At 54.3% G+C, this 17,610-nt stretch overlaps 1 protein-coding gene across 1 annotated transcript in view; it reads right to left on the bottom strand.

Moving 5' to 3' along the window:
- Positions 1-11,076, bottom strand: part of SMAD7 (SMAD family member 7) — a 29,759-nt gene extending 18,683 nt beyond the window's left edge. The window contains exons 1-3 of the mRNA XM_032882547.1: positions 8,863-11,076; positions 7,526-7,579; positions 1,545-1,619 (exon numbers count right to left, since the gene is read on the bottom strand). Coding sequence (XP_032738438.1) covers positions 1,545-1,619; positions 7,526-7,579; positions 8,863-9,646 — 913 coding nt within the window. The 5' untranslated portion in view covers positions 9,647-11,076. The remainder of the gene's footprint in view (positions 1-1,544; positions 1,620-7,525; positions 7,580-8,862) is intronic.
- Between the last annotated feature and the right edge of the window lie 6,534 nt (positions 11,077-17,610).

The following is a 17,610-nucleotide window of genomic DNA, read 5'->3' as shown; positions in this document are numbered from 1 at the left end:
GGAGACAGACAAGATGTTATCAATGAGACAACCCTTCCGAAAAGCCCCCCCTTTCAAAAGCTACCACTTCCCTTGCTTATTTCATGTGGTTCGAAGGGGCTGGGGATCCTCCCTACACGCTCAAGATCGAAAAAATAATCCCATCTAACAACATCCTGAGCGTGTTCTTTTGCCCAGAGCCTCTCTCCTCTTCCTGGCCTTCTTTCTTGCAGGAACTTTCTCAGTCTTAGAAAGCAGAGAAGACGCAGTTCACACGTTCCTGCAAGTTCCAAGTGTTCCCCGCTTCACGCTTCACGGCTGCGGTCCAGCCCCGTCCTCCTGCCTGCAGCCCCGCCCCCTCTCCGAGTCCCCCTCTCCTTCCTGCTCACTCCTCATTAGGAGTTTTGTGTAAACAAAACCCTCCAGTCCCAGACAACAGTCAGAGTATATACTGCGCTGAAATAAAAACAAACAAGGGTCTTCCTAAAGGCGTCCTCCAAGCTCGATTCCCGGGGAGAGCCTAGGAGGGTCTGGCCGGGATGAGCTGAGCATGACCGTGGCATGGAAGCAGCACCTGACTCCCAGAGGTCACCTCACAGAAGGGGGTACACCAGTACCCCCTGGAGATAAATTCTACTGCTTCCATCCAAGCTGCCATGATCCTATACCAATGTCCCAAAGCAAGAAACGACAAATGCATGGAACTCTGTGGAATTTCTCCCCCACCCCCACCCCCACCCCCACCCCCAGTCTACTTTGCCTCTTGCTCTAGCGAGCTCTCAGAAAACCCAGTGATGCCATACTGGGGTGCGAAAATCACGTGTAAACCGGATGTCTTCGGAAAAAGAGGAAAATGCTTCCCACTTACACTGCTAATGAGTTTCTCCAAGTCTATGACTCTCTTCTCCTGCCTCTCAAGGACAAGGATGCTCGGCTCCCCAGTGCCCCTCCCTCAATCCCGTGACCCTCCAGCACTGGCATTCCAGGACCTCCAGCAGCCCATGGATCCTGAGGAAAAGCTTCCCTCCCAGGTAAGCCCTGTGAGGTCTACAGTCTGCAGGGCCTCCATCCTGTGTCTCCCAGGCACAGATATGCACTAAGCTAGACCGGGAACGGAAACTTTCACAGAGGCATGGAGGACATCTATGCAGAATTCCCACTCTACACTTGAATTATCTCTGCAAGTTCCAGAAAGGTGGATCCGTCCCTTTCAAGCTGCTCAATACACTAAGGACAAGTTGGAAAAAGATTTAAACCCACCAACTAATGAGATCCAAGTCAGCCAAGTCCAACCCCCCTGAGCCAGTAGCTTCTTTCACAATAACCAGGAAACAGCACCCCGCCAGGCCACAGCTGGCCCTCACTTCCTCATCCACGGAGCAGGCACAGGGGACCACAGGATGACCAGCTCAAGGGCCGGAGTCAACAAGGATGCATCCAGTTTAAGTACATACAAGCGAGAATTAATCCCAGACCCGTGGGGACAGCAGGCCACCCCATTCCTCCGGCGTCCAGTCATTTCAAGGTCTTGAAACTGCCAGGAAAAATAAGTGAAAATGTCTCACCTGAAAGCCCCCCAGGGGCCAGATAATTCGTTCCCCCTGTTTCAGCGGAGGAAGGCACAGCATCTGGACAGTCCGCTGTGGATTTGAGAATGAAAGAGAAATAAATAAATACACAAATAAATAAAAACACCAAGATGAATTTTTAAGCACATTCTAAACAGCTTTAAAGAGAAACCACACATTCCAAGCAGCTGACTCCTGCTGCGACACTGATTATTAACGGACTGCTCAGGCTTCACTGCCCACGGCACCTTGTCACCCGTCTGGGCTCCGGGCAGCCAGTTAATCATTGGTCAAGTCAGGCTCCATCACAGACTGGCTGGAAATTTCTCTTTTATTGCAAATCCCCCATTGAGAAAACCAGGTAGTTCCCAAGGTCAAAGAACGCCTGGGTTCTGTTCTCAACCCCCACTGCGGTCTGCCTACCAGCTATCGTTCGATCAAGGGTGAAAACTCTTTGCTCAGATCCCGGGGCCTCTCCGCCACTCCCACAGACCAGTCTCTCCCTCATCTTGTGAAAGACAGACTTCCCAGTTCTTTAGGACTTTTTCAAGACTGCCCTTGGGCTGAAAGTCCTTTTTTTTTTGAATCTTATTTATTCGAGGGCCACATGGAAAAGCAGGCTCCCTGCCCCACGCCTCACTGAGCAGGGAGTCCAATGTGGGGCTCGATCCCAGAACCCTGGGATCATGACCCGAGCCACAGGCAGACACTTAACCAATTGAGCCACCTAGACCCCAGCTTTTCCCTTTTTAATTGACGTATTAGTATGGGAAAGCGTACACATCTCAGAACCCCATGAATCCTACTCGTGTACACGCCTGCGTAAAGCCACCACCACCAGATCAGGACAGAGAACATCTCAAGACTCCCAGCTGGAGGGGAAATGTTCTACCTCCTTCCAGGGCTGGTCCTTCCCGGGCAGCCCCAGGTCTGTAAGTCTCCCCTTTCCCTGTCCTCGGCTCCCATAAAATCTTTCCGGCACCCAGCACTTGGGAGTTCCCTTCTGCCGTCTTTGCTGATCGTTTACCTTCAGATCCCGCCTGTCCTAGCTAGACTAGAAGCTTCTCTTCAACATCTCTGTCACCCTCGGGTGCTCAGCACAGTGACCCGAATGTTCACGAGGATCATTAATGACAATTCTACCTGAGAAACACACTCGACAGTCTCCCTCCAAGCAGCTAAACCAAAAAATAATGCCTCCGAACCACAACTAATTACGCCATGAAACAAAGATACACAAGACCCTGTAAGCTCTGTCACACACCACTGCCAATGCCAAACTTCCAGAGAGCCCCAGGAAAAGGCTGGCTCAGGAAAGAGGCTTCCTGGTGTCACCCAAGCACACAATTCCAGCCCCCCAACCACCCCAGGTGACCAGCAGCATGTCCCCGGGGTGTGTCCTAACCAGCTTCCCACTGGATCCACTTGGCCAGATGGGCCAATAGAAGCCGAAGTCAAGAGCAGCCCGGAGGCAAGAAGCTTATCAGCAGTCCCTGTTCCCCCCTCAAAAAAGAGGTGGGGGGCTGAGCAGGGCTTACACAGGACCCCAAAACCACCACCTCTGGGCTTCTCCCACCTGCCCTTCCAACTACTAATCCCAGGACCCTGCACCCTCCCTTCCCACATGCTCCTGCGTTTCTCTCTTTGTGGCTGGAAGAACAACTTTTCAAAAATTCTCACCAGGGGAAGGGGGAGCGCAGGCGCCGCAGCAGTGGGCAGGGGAGAGAGAAAAGACTGCGTATAATCTCGTTTTATCAGGGTGAAGTGTAATTCCTAACAGGAATATACAGTTTTACAGGATACACTTAATCAAATGCAAAACAATAGGGGGAGCAGGAAATGGAGCTGCTTGTTAACTGGTGGAGACCCTGCACTTTCTAAACTACTTTGATGGCCTTCACCATGTTCTAGAGATAGGCCCTACCTATCCACAAGCGGAAGACACACCTCCCCCACCCCCGTGAGAGATGACGACTGATCCACGGCCACGGCCCCCTGCCCTCCTTCAGCTTTGGCTGGCTGAGTCCCAGGGGCCAAGTGTGTTTCAAAGGAAGAGCCCAGCATCTCGGGGCAGAGCTGGGGCCACATTCAGGGTGTCAGCCAGGCTCAGATCAAAGGTAAGCCAGGTCGGCACCGACAACCACAAGCGTTTTTATGAAATGGTGCTCTGCCCTTCTACAGAGCCTTTGATCTCAGGAGGGATTTACAAACATTAATTAGGCCTCCCTACCACCCCTGTGAAGTAGCAAAGTATACCTGTTCGACCCGCACCCAGGTAAACTGAGGCGTCCCTGACAGTCCAAGGGGCCACCCAGTGAGCTGGGCCATGCCCAAGAGATCAGCGCTCATCTCGCCCTTCCCACAGCTCTCCCTCCCCAGGCATCGCCGGTCCCCGAAGGTAGTCAGGCCTGCGGGTAGTCGGGTCGACAATCCCAGCATCCAGCCTGACCTCGAGCTACACAGCCAGGTGCTCGCAGCTCGTAAAGGTCCAAGAGGCCACACACCTCCATCCCTCACCCACTAAAAAGCTCCAGCAAGACAGACCTCCAAAGTTAGTGTCTCGGTCTCCACCCTGTGTCACCGCTCTCCAGAGCCCAGGCTGCACACACACACAGAAGTTCTAGACCATTCCTGGCTCTCCTCCATCGTTAAACATTACCAAGCACTCAGTAAGTTCTGGGTTCTCCAGGAGGAAAAGACAGTCCTTAAAAGACACAAACCTGGGGACCAGCCAAGGAACAAGCTGTTCAGAGGGGGTACAAGGTGAGGGAGCTGGAGATCCAACTTCTCTCACCAAGAGAATGGTTCCTGGAGAGCCTGGATGTTCTGTCAACTTAGTTCTGAGCTTTGTAAGGGGCACCAGAGCCAGAGGAGCTCCAACCCCGCTCCCCGCCAACCACAGCTGTACCCTCAATGTACCAGCTCTACCCCCAACCACAAGCCCCATGAACCCTGGGGACAGCACAATCCACGGCATCAGAATCATTCACATTTTTAGACAGGCACATCACCAGGTCTGTAGAATGAATGAATGAACCAGTTAATGAGCCAATGAATGAATCATTTAATTCTTCACTCTTTGATCATCTAGATTTAAAGAGGTTCAGAAAAGTTAAAAGGCATGTGTTAAGAAGTAAAAACAGAGCTAGATCCCAGACTTCCCAACTACGCTTTGGAGGCCTGACCCACCCAGTGGGTACCGATCACCTGGGTCCCCAGCCTACTCAAGAAGTGTCTCCAGCAAGGACCCCCTCCCACCGCCCACCAGTCAAGCCGTCTGCACCATCAGATATGATACGGAGGACAAAGGGAGCAGAGCCCAAAGAGCACTCCCCTCAGCAGCCCCAGCCCATACACCAACTACTACTCTGAAACAGCACGTCCTTATCCCTTGTGGGAAGGGAGGGAGTCTTCTTGACTTCAAATAGCCCCAAGTCCCAGCCATCTTGCCCCTAGGTTCAGTTAATGTCTAACTCTTTCCAGGAAAACCCTGCTGGTTTGGGACCACCCGGCACCCATGTCTAGAAGTTACCCCAGGATGGCTTGAACCACAGCAAAATAGGAGCTCCCAGCTTTAAGCCCTGGAGTTCCTCCAAAGGCCGCAGAGGTACCAGGCAAGCTGGAGACTTCCCAGAAGGGATTCTCTTAGCTGTGCGACTGGCTAAGATTTTAACAGTTGTCCATTGTAAAACCTTCAACTGGTTCTCACCTAATCACCCAAGACCAAAAATCCAGCCTAGAGCTCAGACGCTTAAGAACGCAAGCAGCTGATCTCAATTCCCCAGCCAAGTATTCTCCTCCCGTGTGCAAAGTGAAGACAAAAACCTGGGGCAGCATCCCATCTGTGTGTGTGACTTCAAGGCCCAGGTACCTGCCCTATCTCCAGCCCCACCATTTCCAGACCTGGCTGCCCGCCAGGGTATGAAGACAATTCTTGCGGGGGGGGGGGGGGGGGGGCAGTGAGTGGTTTTGCCCCTTACCACCTCCTGTCCCTACACAACAGCTCCTTTTTTCATTCTTTTTGTTTTGTTTTGTTTTAAACAAAACGTTTTTGGGTGAGTAACCAGCTGTTTGAATTTCCGACTGGCAGGCTAATCACTTCCTATTGGCTGATCTTGAAAACTTTTCTCCCCCTTGGAAATGGCACACTTCTGTCTTTGTGGCTTCTCTGTTTACACACATTTTGCTACCTAATGTCAACACTTGCTAATGAATAAATCTATCACTCCACTCACAGAAAATGAGGTCCTGGCCTGACAGGAGGACTGCCTGCATCCCATGAACGGATTCATCCTCATGTCCCTGCAGGAGACCCAAGACAATGACACCCTCCCTTCTATGCTTTCAGGTTTCCACAAGCATTTATCAACCCCTAGTAATCTTTACTCCTGGGGCCAAGGTGAATGGTCTTTCTCTCCTTTAAGGAACCCCTCCAGATGGGAAAGATGCAGAAGTTAAAACCAGAACAGGGCAGAGATGGCCCCTTGTAGGACGACCCTCACGAACACTGGGTCTCGATGTCGAAAGCTCAGCCAAGCTCCGTTCTAGAACAGAGCGTCGTGGTGATGTTTGTTACAAATACACAGAGCCGGTTATCTCCTCATTAATGACCATTTATCTGGTGTTTTGTAAATCGAAAGCAAAATATCACGGGCTTTGCAGGCAGTGGTTAGCCCAGCACCAGGCAGGCAGCAACGCCTCCCGACTTCAGGGAGCGGAGGAGTCCCGGGAGGGCTGGCTGCAGAGCACGGGCTTCGGTTACACCGTTCATTAAAGTATTTAATTTAAGACAACGCCCCAGCAAAACTTTTAATTAGTGGGGGGAAAGGCCCAACAGTCAAAACTCATGAGGCGGAAGGACTTGTGGAATTCCGAGAGAGAACTGGGGCCCAACCCTTCACATCTCCTGCGCCCAGAACCTTGGCAAAACAAAAATGTCACAAGGGTTGCAGTTTTCAGGTACCAGGACATGGGCCTGAAGCCCCAGGTTACACACAGTCCCACAGGGGGTGAATCCCTTCCCCCCTCACCGTGCAAGAAGGGGCTTGAGGACACTGGGGCCCATCCCTGTTGGCACTCCCGAGCTCCAGTTTTCGCTGCCCCGCTGCCCCCTGGCACTGTGTGCCCCAAGGGTGAGCCCCTGCCCAGCCAGCCAGCAGCTGAAAGCAGACGACCGCAATGGGGCTGGTGCCAGTCTCAAATGGGCTTCCGCTCTGGCCCCACGCCACCCAGTGACAAAGCAACAGGCAGGCAGAGCTATGCTAAAAACTTGTGTAGTCTCAAGAATTCTGAGAAAACCCAGAGACGAAGTGACTTCCAGGTGTCCTCTGCTTCTGTCACCTTTACTTGTTTTTGTTTTATTTTAGAGTGGAAAAGTGTCCCAACCTACTGGCACAGAGGCATAGTAACAGAAAAATCATTTCCCTGATAAAACATGTCTGCTGGCCAGGTAGGAAGGCTTGCTTACAGATTTTCTAACCTCTTAACTTTCAACCGAAGCCTTCCCTGCCCCTTTGAAACAGTCTTCCCTCTCCTCAAATTATCCATTCTTCACACTGACTCTTCTGGCACTCACAAGGTCTGCATTTTCCCAGCAACCTGTCCTATTTGGCGCTGGAGACACTCTGCGTGGATCAAATTCCACGTGTTAAAGCTGAGCCAACACTGGTGAGAGTGAAAATACATTAAAAAAAGGAAAAAAGGAACAAAACGTAAGGAACACCTTTGCAAAAAAGAAAACCGAGATATTCATTCACACACGCGCGCGCGCGCGCACACACACACACACACACACACACACCCCCCAGCCACAACAAAAACAGAAAAATCCACCAAACTTCCAACAGAGGAAGCCCAGAATCACCTCGGGGCAAGCCCAGCGCCTCCCCAGAGCCGCTGCTTCGACAGAACGATCCGCGGTCTAGAGGCTCCACGTCTAACTTAAGATAGGAAGGATATTTTTAAAATCATCCACTCACCAGTTGGTTTGAGAAAATCCATCGGGTATCTGGAGTAAGGAGGAGGGGGAGACTCTGGAATTAAAAAAGTAAGAGAAAATAAAGGCCGAGCCATGAGAGAGAGAGATAGAAACTTACGATAACAGAGGCATTCTTTCAGCCCAACTGTTTGTCTTAGCTGTGGGGGTTGGAGGAGGGCCGCGAGGCGGTGATTGCCTTGATATTTAGCTGTCAGATAAACAAAAGAGGCCGCCTGGCGCCAGCCTCGGCGCTCCGCTCCTCCACGTCTGCAGCCGCCCCGCCGCCGCGCTCCGCCGGCCCGGCTGGAAAGCACCGGCTCGGCCGGGGCCGCGCACTTCACAGTTTACGGGGCGGGGAGGGACAAAGCCCCCTCCCGGTCCCCGTCCCCGACCCCGACCCCGCCCGCCCGCCGGGGGCGCAATTCACCCCCCGCGAACCCCGCAACCCCCCGCCCCCGCCGCACACGCGCGCAGAAAACTCGGGGATCCCCTTTCCCAGCCCACCCGGGAGACGCGCCCCAAGTGCGCTGGCGAACTTGGGAGGATCTGCGGGAGCCCGAGGCACATCCCCAGCCACGCACAGAGACGTAGAGAAACCGGAAGCGGTGGAAAAGGCTGAAGGAGGTTGGGGTCTCAGAAGGGAGGCCGAGGCTCAGAGAAGCAGGGGACAGACCACCCTACAGTCAATTCTCTGCTTTACTGTACTGGAAGAAAAGAAAAAGCTGGGGATACCCAACTTCTGACCACTGGCTCTTTTCCATTCTGGCTGGCGGACTTGAGAATGAGAAACCCAGCTGGGCCTCCCATCCTAACCCGCTCTGCCCCAAGACCCCAGGGCTGCGCAGCCAGGGAGGATCCCAACGTGACTCTCCTTGTTTACTAAAGGCACAGAGACTTCCAGCCTCTACAACTCGCTTCTCCCAACCTTCCTTGGCGGGCTTGGACAGAATCCAACTCGGCCACACACCTCAACGCTTTTCCGGGTGCATGGAAGGCGTGACCCCCACTTCTCTCTGCACCCCCCCAGCTGATGTGGAAATGAAGACAACTCATTTTTAACCGCGTGCCTGGGCAATGCCCACAACCCACCTAGGGGCAGCAGAGGAGAAGAACCTGGAAGGGAACCCCCAGGGAATGCCCTTGCAGTTTCCCCGTGTCCTGTCTCTACTTTTGTCCCCAAAATCTTCCCAGAAGAGAATGTACACCCCCCGCCATCCAGGTGGCTGCGCGCGCGCACTCACACACACACACAGACAGGCCCTGAGGGGGTTAGGGGGTTCTTCCACTTGAGCGCCAGCGGAAGGGAAGGGAGGGGGTGCGCGCAGATCAACTTCTTACCTAGTTCGCAGAGTCGGCTAAGGTGATGGGGGTTGCAGCACACCAGCTCGGGGTTGATCTTCCCGTAAGATTCACAGCAACACAGCCTCTTGACTTCCGAGGAATGCCTGAGATCCGGCCACCTGAACACTTTGCACAGCAGGAGGGGGAGCGAGTAGGACGAGGGCGGCTGCGCGGGCTGCGAGCCGGCGGGCGCCCCCAGGCCCAGCCTGCAGTCCAGGCGGCCGGGCAGCAGGAGGCACGCGGTGCGCGTACCGCCGCGGGACTCCACGGCCTGGAGCAGCAGCTCCAACTGCCGTTCCTTCAGTTTCTTGAGCACCGAGTGCGTGAGCGCCTTCAGATCCGCCTCGGAGCCCCCGGCCGCGCCGGCGCCCGTGGCTGGGGGGTGGGGATGGTGGTGACCTTTGGCACCTCGGACCGCCTTGCCCAGGCAGCAGCCAGCCCTGCCCGCGCCGCCGCCACCGGCCCCATGTGCCCGGCCGTCCGTCGCCCCTTCTCCCCGCAGGTCGCCTCCTCCTCCGCCTCCCCCCCGCGCCCTCCTCCTCGTCCTCGCCGCCGGGCGCACGGCTCCTCCAGAGACGCCGGACGAGCGCAGATCGTTTGGTCCTGAACATGCGGGGCGAGGAGGCGAGGAGAAAAGTCGTTTGCCGGCTAAGGAGCGAACATGACCTCCGCACACCATGAAGAAGTCGGGCGCCGAGTTGGGGCAGCAGGCGAAGGCGATAGCAGCAGCAGCAGGGGCCCGGGCAGGAGCGGCGGCGGCCCGAGGGGCGCTCCGTGGCATGCGCCAGTCTCCCGGAGGCCGGGGCGCGCGCGGGGGCCCGGGGGCGCCCGCCGGGGCTCGGGGGCCTGCGCTCTGGCTGCCCCACCCCGCGCGGCCCGCGCGGTGCGCGGCTCTCCGGCCCCGGAGCACCCCGGAGGAACGCGGCCGCCGCTTCCCTGGGGGCGGCGAAGCCTACCCCGGTCGGCGCCTCCCAAAAAAGAGGCCCCCCCGCAGCGGCTCCCGAGAGTCGGGCTCGCCAGCCTCGGCTTCCTACATGGAAGATCCGCGGGGGCAAAAAACGAAAGACGTTCGGCTGGGCTCCTGGAGGGAAGAAAAAGCCTCTTTCCCCCTTGCTAAGCAACTTAATTTGGGGGGGGGGAGAACAGGCAATTAAAAAAAAAAAAAAGCAGGCACGCGATTTATTTTTTTCCTCTATATCCTTAGTAACCGGATCTCCTCGAATTCCGTGCACACGAAGACTCGGGGGAGGGGACCGAGTGGACTTCACCCCGCATGAGATGTCTGGCGAAATAGGAAGGCTCTCAAAAATCTAAGAACCAAATAGGCAAAGCCCAAAATGAAAAACACCACCTCCTCGCACCCCCGGAGGTCTGGGGGCGTCCGGCTGGAGCTAAGGTTTAAAAAAAGAAATGTTTACAAAGTAGAACAAGACGTTTGAGGGGTGGAAAAAAACGTATCCACGAGTTACATCCCCCTTTTTTCCTTACAGAGCCCCGCTGGTCTTCCTCTCCTTTTCTTCTGCCAAGAAAAAAAGAAAATCGTATATTTTTTTAATCCACAGAAAGCTCTGGCTAGGCTGCTTCAATCCGCGGCATCTGGGTGTTTCAGGGGAGTCTGGTCTTTCCTCCTGCGCTCCCGGGGGCCCCGGTCTCGGCGGGGACTTCCTCGGGGCTGGCGGGGGCGCAGGGGCAGAAGATGCTGCTGCTGCGGCGGCGGCGGCTGCGCCCGGCGGGGCTGACAGCGCGGGGGAGGGCGGCGCGGCGGCGGCGGCGGGCCCCTGGCGGGTCGCGCGCTCTCGCCCTCCTGGGCGCAAGCTGTTCACTGACGCGGGGGCCGCCGGCGCCCCCTCCCCTAGCCGCGCCTGGCCGCCGGGACTCCCCGCAGGAGCTGCTCGCCCCGACCCGGCTGCGGCGGCAAGGAGGCCCGGGTGTCCTCACGCCGCCTCCTCCACCGAGACTCTCCTCGTCGCGCCCGGGAGCCTCCTTGTCCCCCGTCCGCCCTCTCCTGGCGCTCGGGTCCTTCTGCCGCCGCCGGGGGCTCGCCGCGCCCCACTCAGGGTCTCCGGGGCCGGACGCTCGGCAGCTAGGCGCCGGCGGGCTGGCTCTGTCTCGGGCAGCTCTCTCCCGCGCGGCGAGCGGACCGAGCACGGCGCCCAGCTGGCTCGGCTGGCGCAGCTCGGGGACAGGGTGCTCTGTGCGCCGAACGAGGGAGCGAGTGTGCCCGCGGCTCGCCGCCTCCCGCAAGGCCTCCCGCCCCCGCCCCCTTCCCTCCCCCTTCGCTCCCCCGCCCCCAGCCGCCGCCGCCACCGCCTCCTCCCCGCCCCCCGCTCCCCCCCCACTCGGGCCCTCTGCTCTGCTGGTTCCACTGCGCAGTGGCGCGCCCGGCTCCGGCCTCGTCACGTGGCCGTCTAGACACCCTGTCGCTTTAAAAAAAAAAAAAAAAGCGATTGTGTTTCGCAAACAACAGATCGGGTTTCTAAAAGCTATTTCTCCCCCCCCCCCCCCCCCGCCACCGCCACCCCATCCCGGGTCTGCAGAAGGGGGACCATGGTGAGGGGGCTGGGTAAAGGTGGGGAGCCTTGCAGCTCCCAGAATCGATTAGCCCTGGCAGGATCAGACGAGAAATGGGAAGACCCGATAGCACCGAGCGGGCTTCGCTGGCAGGTTTTGGAGCGGAACGAACCGGTCGGTGGCTCGATTTAGACCCAGCCCGGGAAGCTTAGCGGTGGCTGTCCCGCGCGCGCTCGCCCTAGCGCTTCATTCATTCGTTTTGTTTTAAAGGCCCTGGCGGCGGATCCCCTGGCCGCGCGGGAGGGAAGGGGGAGGAGAGCGCTGTCTCCGTTTAGAAGACATTTACACCGGACTGGACCCAGGCCCTGGGAAGTGTGCGCTGGAGGGAACAGCCGGGCCGCCGAGGGCGGGGAGGCGGCGCGAATGTGACCTCAGCGGCGGCCGCGCGCTCCCTCCCGCCCTCTCCCGCTCCGGGCTCGGGTTTCTAGGACTGCCTGGAGAAGTGTGTCTTGTGCACAGCTCTGGAATGCATTTGGCAGGCTGACGGGCTGCGAGGGGCAGCATCCAGGCGGGAGAAGGGGCGGGGGCGGGGGGGGCGCTCTTCAGTCCGCCGCCCGCAGGTTTCCTCCGGAGCCCGGAAGACCTCCGGCACCCCGCCTCCCGGCGCGGGAAGGTTACCTTTCCTAGCCGACCTGCCTGGGGCATGCATATGCATGCAGGGCCTGTTTCTGAGCCCTTCTCGGCCCCGAAGCTTTCAAGGTGCTTAGGGTCATAGAGTTTATCGCCTGACCCCACGTTCGGGAGAAGCACAGACCCAGCTGGCAGGTTACTGCAAGGAAATGGGTAAGGCCTCGGAACGCACAGGACCAAAATGCGTTTATTTCGTGAAAGCTGATGGTACTGAGAAGCGAAATGATTTAAATATATACACATCACTATTGACGAGGCCACTAGTTGGCATGGTGATCTAACCTCACAAATTATTCAGTGAAATAAAAATTTTTAAAGTCATTTACAATTGTACTATCAGTACAATAATAAAACTCATGGGGATGAGATGAACGACGAATCTTTGTAAAAGGTAAAACGTACTATTTTCATTATCCCAGCTAAATTATACGTTCTTAGAAGGAAAAGGGATAGATAAATCTTAGCTTTACAGCCCCTTCCCGTCCAGCAACTTCAGAGGCCCATGATTTACCATACATCCTTAGTAAACATTTAGGAATCAATTCAGGACAACACAAAGGGGCATTTGGATCACTCCCCCCAAATCTAACAAAAGCACCTTTGGAGGTAAAAATGTGAGAGAAAATCAGCAACATTGATTACACGATCATCTCCAGGGAAGGGAGTCCTGAAGCTTATTCACGGTCGCAGAAATGTATGCAGGAGAGGGCAGAAGCTGGCATTCTAAACATTTACTTTTGCAGCCACATAGCTGCAGTTGTATAAGATCATAATTTTATTGTAAATAAAAATGTTGCCTATTGAAAATGGCACTGAGACTGTGGGGGTGGGGGGTGACTTTGTAAAGAAGTACCTTGCAAAGACAGCAGCCAAGAAAGCCCAGAAGGAAATGGTCGGAGGGGAGGTTTGGCTCTGGGTGATCCCATCATCACAGGTGGGAAAGACAAAAGAGACAGTAACCAGATTTCTGGGAAATGTATAATATAACTCATCTTAGAAAGGCTTCTTAAGAATCCCAGACTGGAAGTCAGAAAACCTGGTTCCAGGCTGGGGCTCTGCCCTCCTTGTGCAATAACTTGCACCAGTGGGGATCCTCACATTCCACTTACACTTGGCAGGGATTAAAAAGCTTTCTGGCAAGTTTCCTGCCCTCTCAGGGTCCCATTCCTTCTCTCCGCTCTGGGCCTCGCTGGAAGATCTTTGCTTTTCAAGAGAGGCTAGGCAAGGCTGCAAAGCGACAAGAAGACATAAGTAAACAGAGAAATCAAATGTCATAATTCTAATGAACCATCTCCGCTAAGTGGAGAACGTGCAGAGTCTGAGAAATCTGGCCAGTGGTGCCAATACTCCGTGAGGAGAGGCCAGAGCACACACACAGGGCAGGTAGGCTTAGTGGGTGTTTCAGGAGCTGAATCTGACGTCACGGCTTGTCTGAGTAGAACATGCATATACTTGCAGAGCTATGTTCCCATATAGTGTAATTGTGGGTGTTTGAATTCAGGCGTCGCCTCTGCCTTACCCTCTGTACACGGCTTTCGTCCATTTTACTACCCCAGGTAGATGACGGGTGGGATGAAGGACAAGTTAGCTACAGTGAATGATTGGTCCTGCTTTATGGCTCCCGGGCATCCCCTGAATCAGTCGACATCCCCAAGCCTTCCTGAGAACCAGCTCCACCCCGCAGCATTCTTGTTCCTTTCCTTTCCAAGAAAGAAGCCTGGCCATGGAGGACCTCCTGGCCGGCTGGTGTGTCTAGAAAGGGAGTTCCTTTCCTTTCCTTTCCACTGGAGCAAATGAGACCGACAAGCACCCCGTTTCAAACTATTCTGATCCTTAGGGGGGAAAAAAAAAACAAGAAAGAAAAAAAGTTTAGGAGTTCACCAAACTATTGTGAATGAGTTTGATTCTAATCACTTGCTGGCAGGGAATATGGAATAAAATCTCTCATTTGCAGTTGTTTATTTCCTGTTGTGGCTTCTATTTTCATCTTTTAGTCACTTTGGTGATAGTAATCAAACCCTAATCACGGTGCAGCCACAAGTCACAGAGACCAAAATAACTTGCAGCAGAGTTCTGACAAACAAGGATGGAGTCAGCTGAAGACCTGGCTACTTCATCACTGGCCGCCAGGCCCCGGAGGACGGCGGGGGCTGCCACTTGACTGACCGCCCGGCTGAGCATCTAGAGGCAGGAGGAAACCAGAGGGAAGCTGGTCCAAGGCCCCTGGGCTCCCAGCAGTCGGGGCCCGGGCGTGCACGAGGAAGACCTGCCGCCCAGCGGTGGACACAGAGGAGAAGCAAGCGGACCCTCCACACTGTCAGGGGAGGGGAAGAGGGAATGAAAGGGACTCTGCCAACTCCACACCTACAGGCATCCGTCCACTGAAGCCAGCTTCTTCCTTTCCGTCCTTTCCTCATCGCCGGAGGTTCTGGGAAGAGAGGAGCCCAGAGGCCCCAGAGCACATGTGGGTGTGTGTGTGCTGTTAGGGCTGAGGACAGGGGTGAGGCAGGGAGGAGGATTTTCTTCTAGCAGAAGCCAAAAGAAGAAACTGTTGAAGAGGCCAAGAAAGTGTTGGAAAATATCGACATTTCTTGCACAACCGTCCCTTGAAAAATGTGTGAGTGAGCTCTAAACCATCCTGAGCTGGCAGCAGGACAGATGGAAGCCATGGTTCATGCACGGAAGACCGCACGGGTGAGGCCGATGCGACAAGCAGCGCTTCTTGGCTTCTCTTAGAAGAGCAAGAACGTAAGTGAATGAAAATGCATCTAATTCATAATCCAATAGAGATGTGATACGCCCCAACTCATCAAATATTCCTGCAGCACAGACACTCTGTCAGCTGATCCATACCGTTTGCCAGAATGAGAAGAACATCGTTATGGAGGAATGAGAGAAACATCCAGAAAAAGTAAAGATCGAGGACCACAGAGCCATCCAGATACGTGGTCGTGTAGGGGATATGGTTTCTTCCAGGGAGGAGCACCGCCGGCCAGCAGAGCGGGCTGGGAAACCACCGCAGAGAACTTTCTGTACCTTGATGAGTTTGGCACCACGTGAATATGTTACTTATTCAAAAAAATACAGATTTCACAATTTATTATTTTTTTTAAAGATTTTATTTATTTATTTAACAGACAGAGATCACAAGTAGGCAGAGAGGCAGGCAGAGAGAGAGGAGGAAGCAGGCTCCCTGCTGAGCAGAGAGCCCGAAGTGGGGGTCTCGATCCCAGGACCCTGGGACCATGACCTGAGCCGAAGGCAGAGGCTTTAACCCACTGAGCCACCCAGGCGCCCCTTCACGATTTATTATTATTTTTTTTTTTTTTAGAAATCTCTGCCTGCTTTTCTCATTTCCTGAAATTTGCTGTTCTGATGTCCTTGTAGAAAAAGGGCTAGTTGGCAAGGTCCCACGTGGAAGTGAGGCCGCAGACAGCTTCTCTCTCTGTGGGGCAGTTACTACAGGAAGGCCGATGACAGCAGAGGCCAATGTGTCATCCCAGACAGCATGGGTGGAGGCTGCCTCGTCATGACCCTGGCAGGAGTCAGTGAGGAAACACGCCAGTCCTAATCAAAAGTCATTCTAGATATCAGTCAGGTGCAAGTTCTAACCCAGGACGGAGGGCCTCATAAATACTGATGTCGCGACGACCAGAAGTGCAGGAAGGAGCCTGCCCCATCTGAGAACATGAGAGCTTTGCTTTTCAGAACAGAAGTGTGTCCACATGCGTCTCCATCCAGTCAGCCAGCATCGATTCAAGACCTGGCAGGCACCAGGGGAGACCGCTGAGGGATCTGAGGGTGGTACCAAAGAGCCTATGCCCTCAAGAATGATCTAGAAGGGGGTTAGAAGTAGGGAATTAATCAGCCCTCACCAAACGTGACCAAAGCTTCCCCTGACAGTAAATGCAGGCACTTGCCCGGAGAATGGAAAACCAAGCCATTTATTCTGTCTGGGAGGGAGAGGTGCCAAAAGGTTTCTCAAAGAAAGAAAGATTTTAGACTAGATGGGCTGAGCTGACTAACCGGGCAGAGGGGCTCAAGATATGAACAGTCACATTCAAAAGGAAAACACGAAAGAAAGAGACAAACTGTAGTTTTCTGCCAACTTAGAGCTAAGTCCTCAAAACCCACACCATGCTCATCACTGCCGTGTACCACTCTGTCTAAAAACAGCCCTGAGCCTCAGGAAGTCCGTGATGGAGGTGAGGCCCCCCGCCATCCGTGTTCTGGGGATCATCTCCCTCAGAATAAAGCTTTTTTCATAGAAAGGGATGGCAGGACCCACACTAGAACATCGGCAATTACAGGAAAGCTTCTCCTCAAATAACTGGAGGAATTTCCATGATCTCCCCTTCTCAGATCAACAGTCGGGCCTCACCTGTGTGGGACTGGTTCATGTCATGAAACGATGCCAGTTTCAACACAAAGGGAAGGGAACTTCCACAGTGAAGTAGGCCTCTGACAGCTCAGAAATGGGAGTTCTTAAGATAATGCTCTCAAATGCCAATGGCAAAAAATTACTATTCACCACTGCAGTATACTCAGACATACGATTTGGATGATTCGCACAGGCACTAAAAAATATGATTTTAAAGACAACAAAGTAGAGGTGCCTGAGTGGCTCAGTCGGTTGGGTGTCTGCCTTTGGCTCAGGTCACCTCCCCAGGGTCCTAGGATCAAGTCCCACCGTGGGTCTCCCTGCTCAGCGGGGAGTCTGCGGCCCATCCCCCCCGTCTCTGCCCCTGACTTGTGCTCATTTGCGCTCTGTCTCTCTCAAATAAATAAATAAAAATCTTCAAGATATTCAAGATAAATAAATATATAGACAGCAAAGCAAGAAAATAAACCTTGAGCCTAACTTGGACGCCCCTTACGAGCCCTGGAGTTATTCCCTGCTGTCCAGGCCTCAGGCAGCACAAAGTGGAGACCGGGGGCGGCGGGGGGGTGGGGGTGCCAGGTGTGGGGGAGGGGGAGTGTCTTCATTTGGGCCTCCATTTGACCTCAAACTTTCTAGCTCGTATCTTCTTTCCAGCTTGTTTGCTCTCCTCTCAGGAAAAAGACCCTGAGGTTCAAAGCATCCCGTGATGCTTCAAAACTACCCCCTCAAGCTATAAGGACTGCCCAGAGCCAGCAAGACCCCGCCCACGACTGACCCTGAGACCTCGACGGATTTTACCTTCACTGTCTACCTGCAGGCACCCACCCACCTTTGCCCCACCTGGTCCTTGCATAAACCTCAAGTATTTCCAGCACTTTGGAGACAGTCTTTGAGATTCATCCACCATCTTCCCAGGATGGGCCTCCCTGAAATAAATTCTTATTTCACCACGTCTTTTTCCTCTGCCTCTGGATTTTTGACAGCAAGGAGTGGCTGGACGTGATCTGTATGGAACCCCCTCAGTCTCTTGCACCCCCTGTGCCCTGGCTACAAAGTCACAGTGAAAACAGATTCTCCCTCCCACCAAAAACAAAACAAAACAAAAAACAAAAACAAAAACAGATTCCCAGCTCCTGGTAGAATTGGATTCTTGGGGCACCGGA

The sequence above is a fragment of the Lontra canadensis genome, unplaced genomic scaffold, assembly GCF_010015895.1.
Source record: "Lontra canadensis isolate GAN:19392208 unplaced genomic scaffold, GSC_riverotter_1.0 scaffold82, whole genome shotgun sequence".
Taxonomy (NCBI): domain Eukaryota; kingdom Metazoa; phylum Chordata; class Mammalia; order Carnivora; family Mustelidae; genus Lontra; species Lontra canadensis.
Note: the sequence above shows the minus strand (reverse complement) of the source record. Positions and strands in the feature narration are given on the sequence as shown.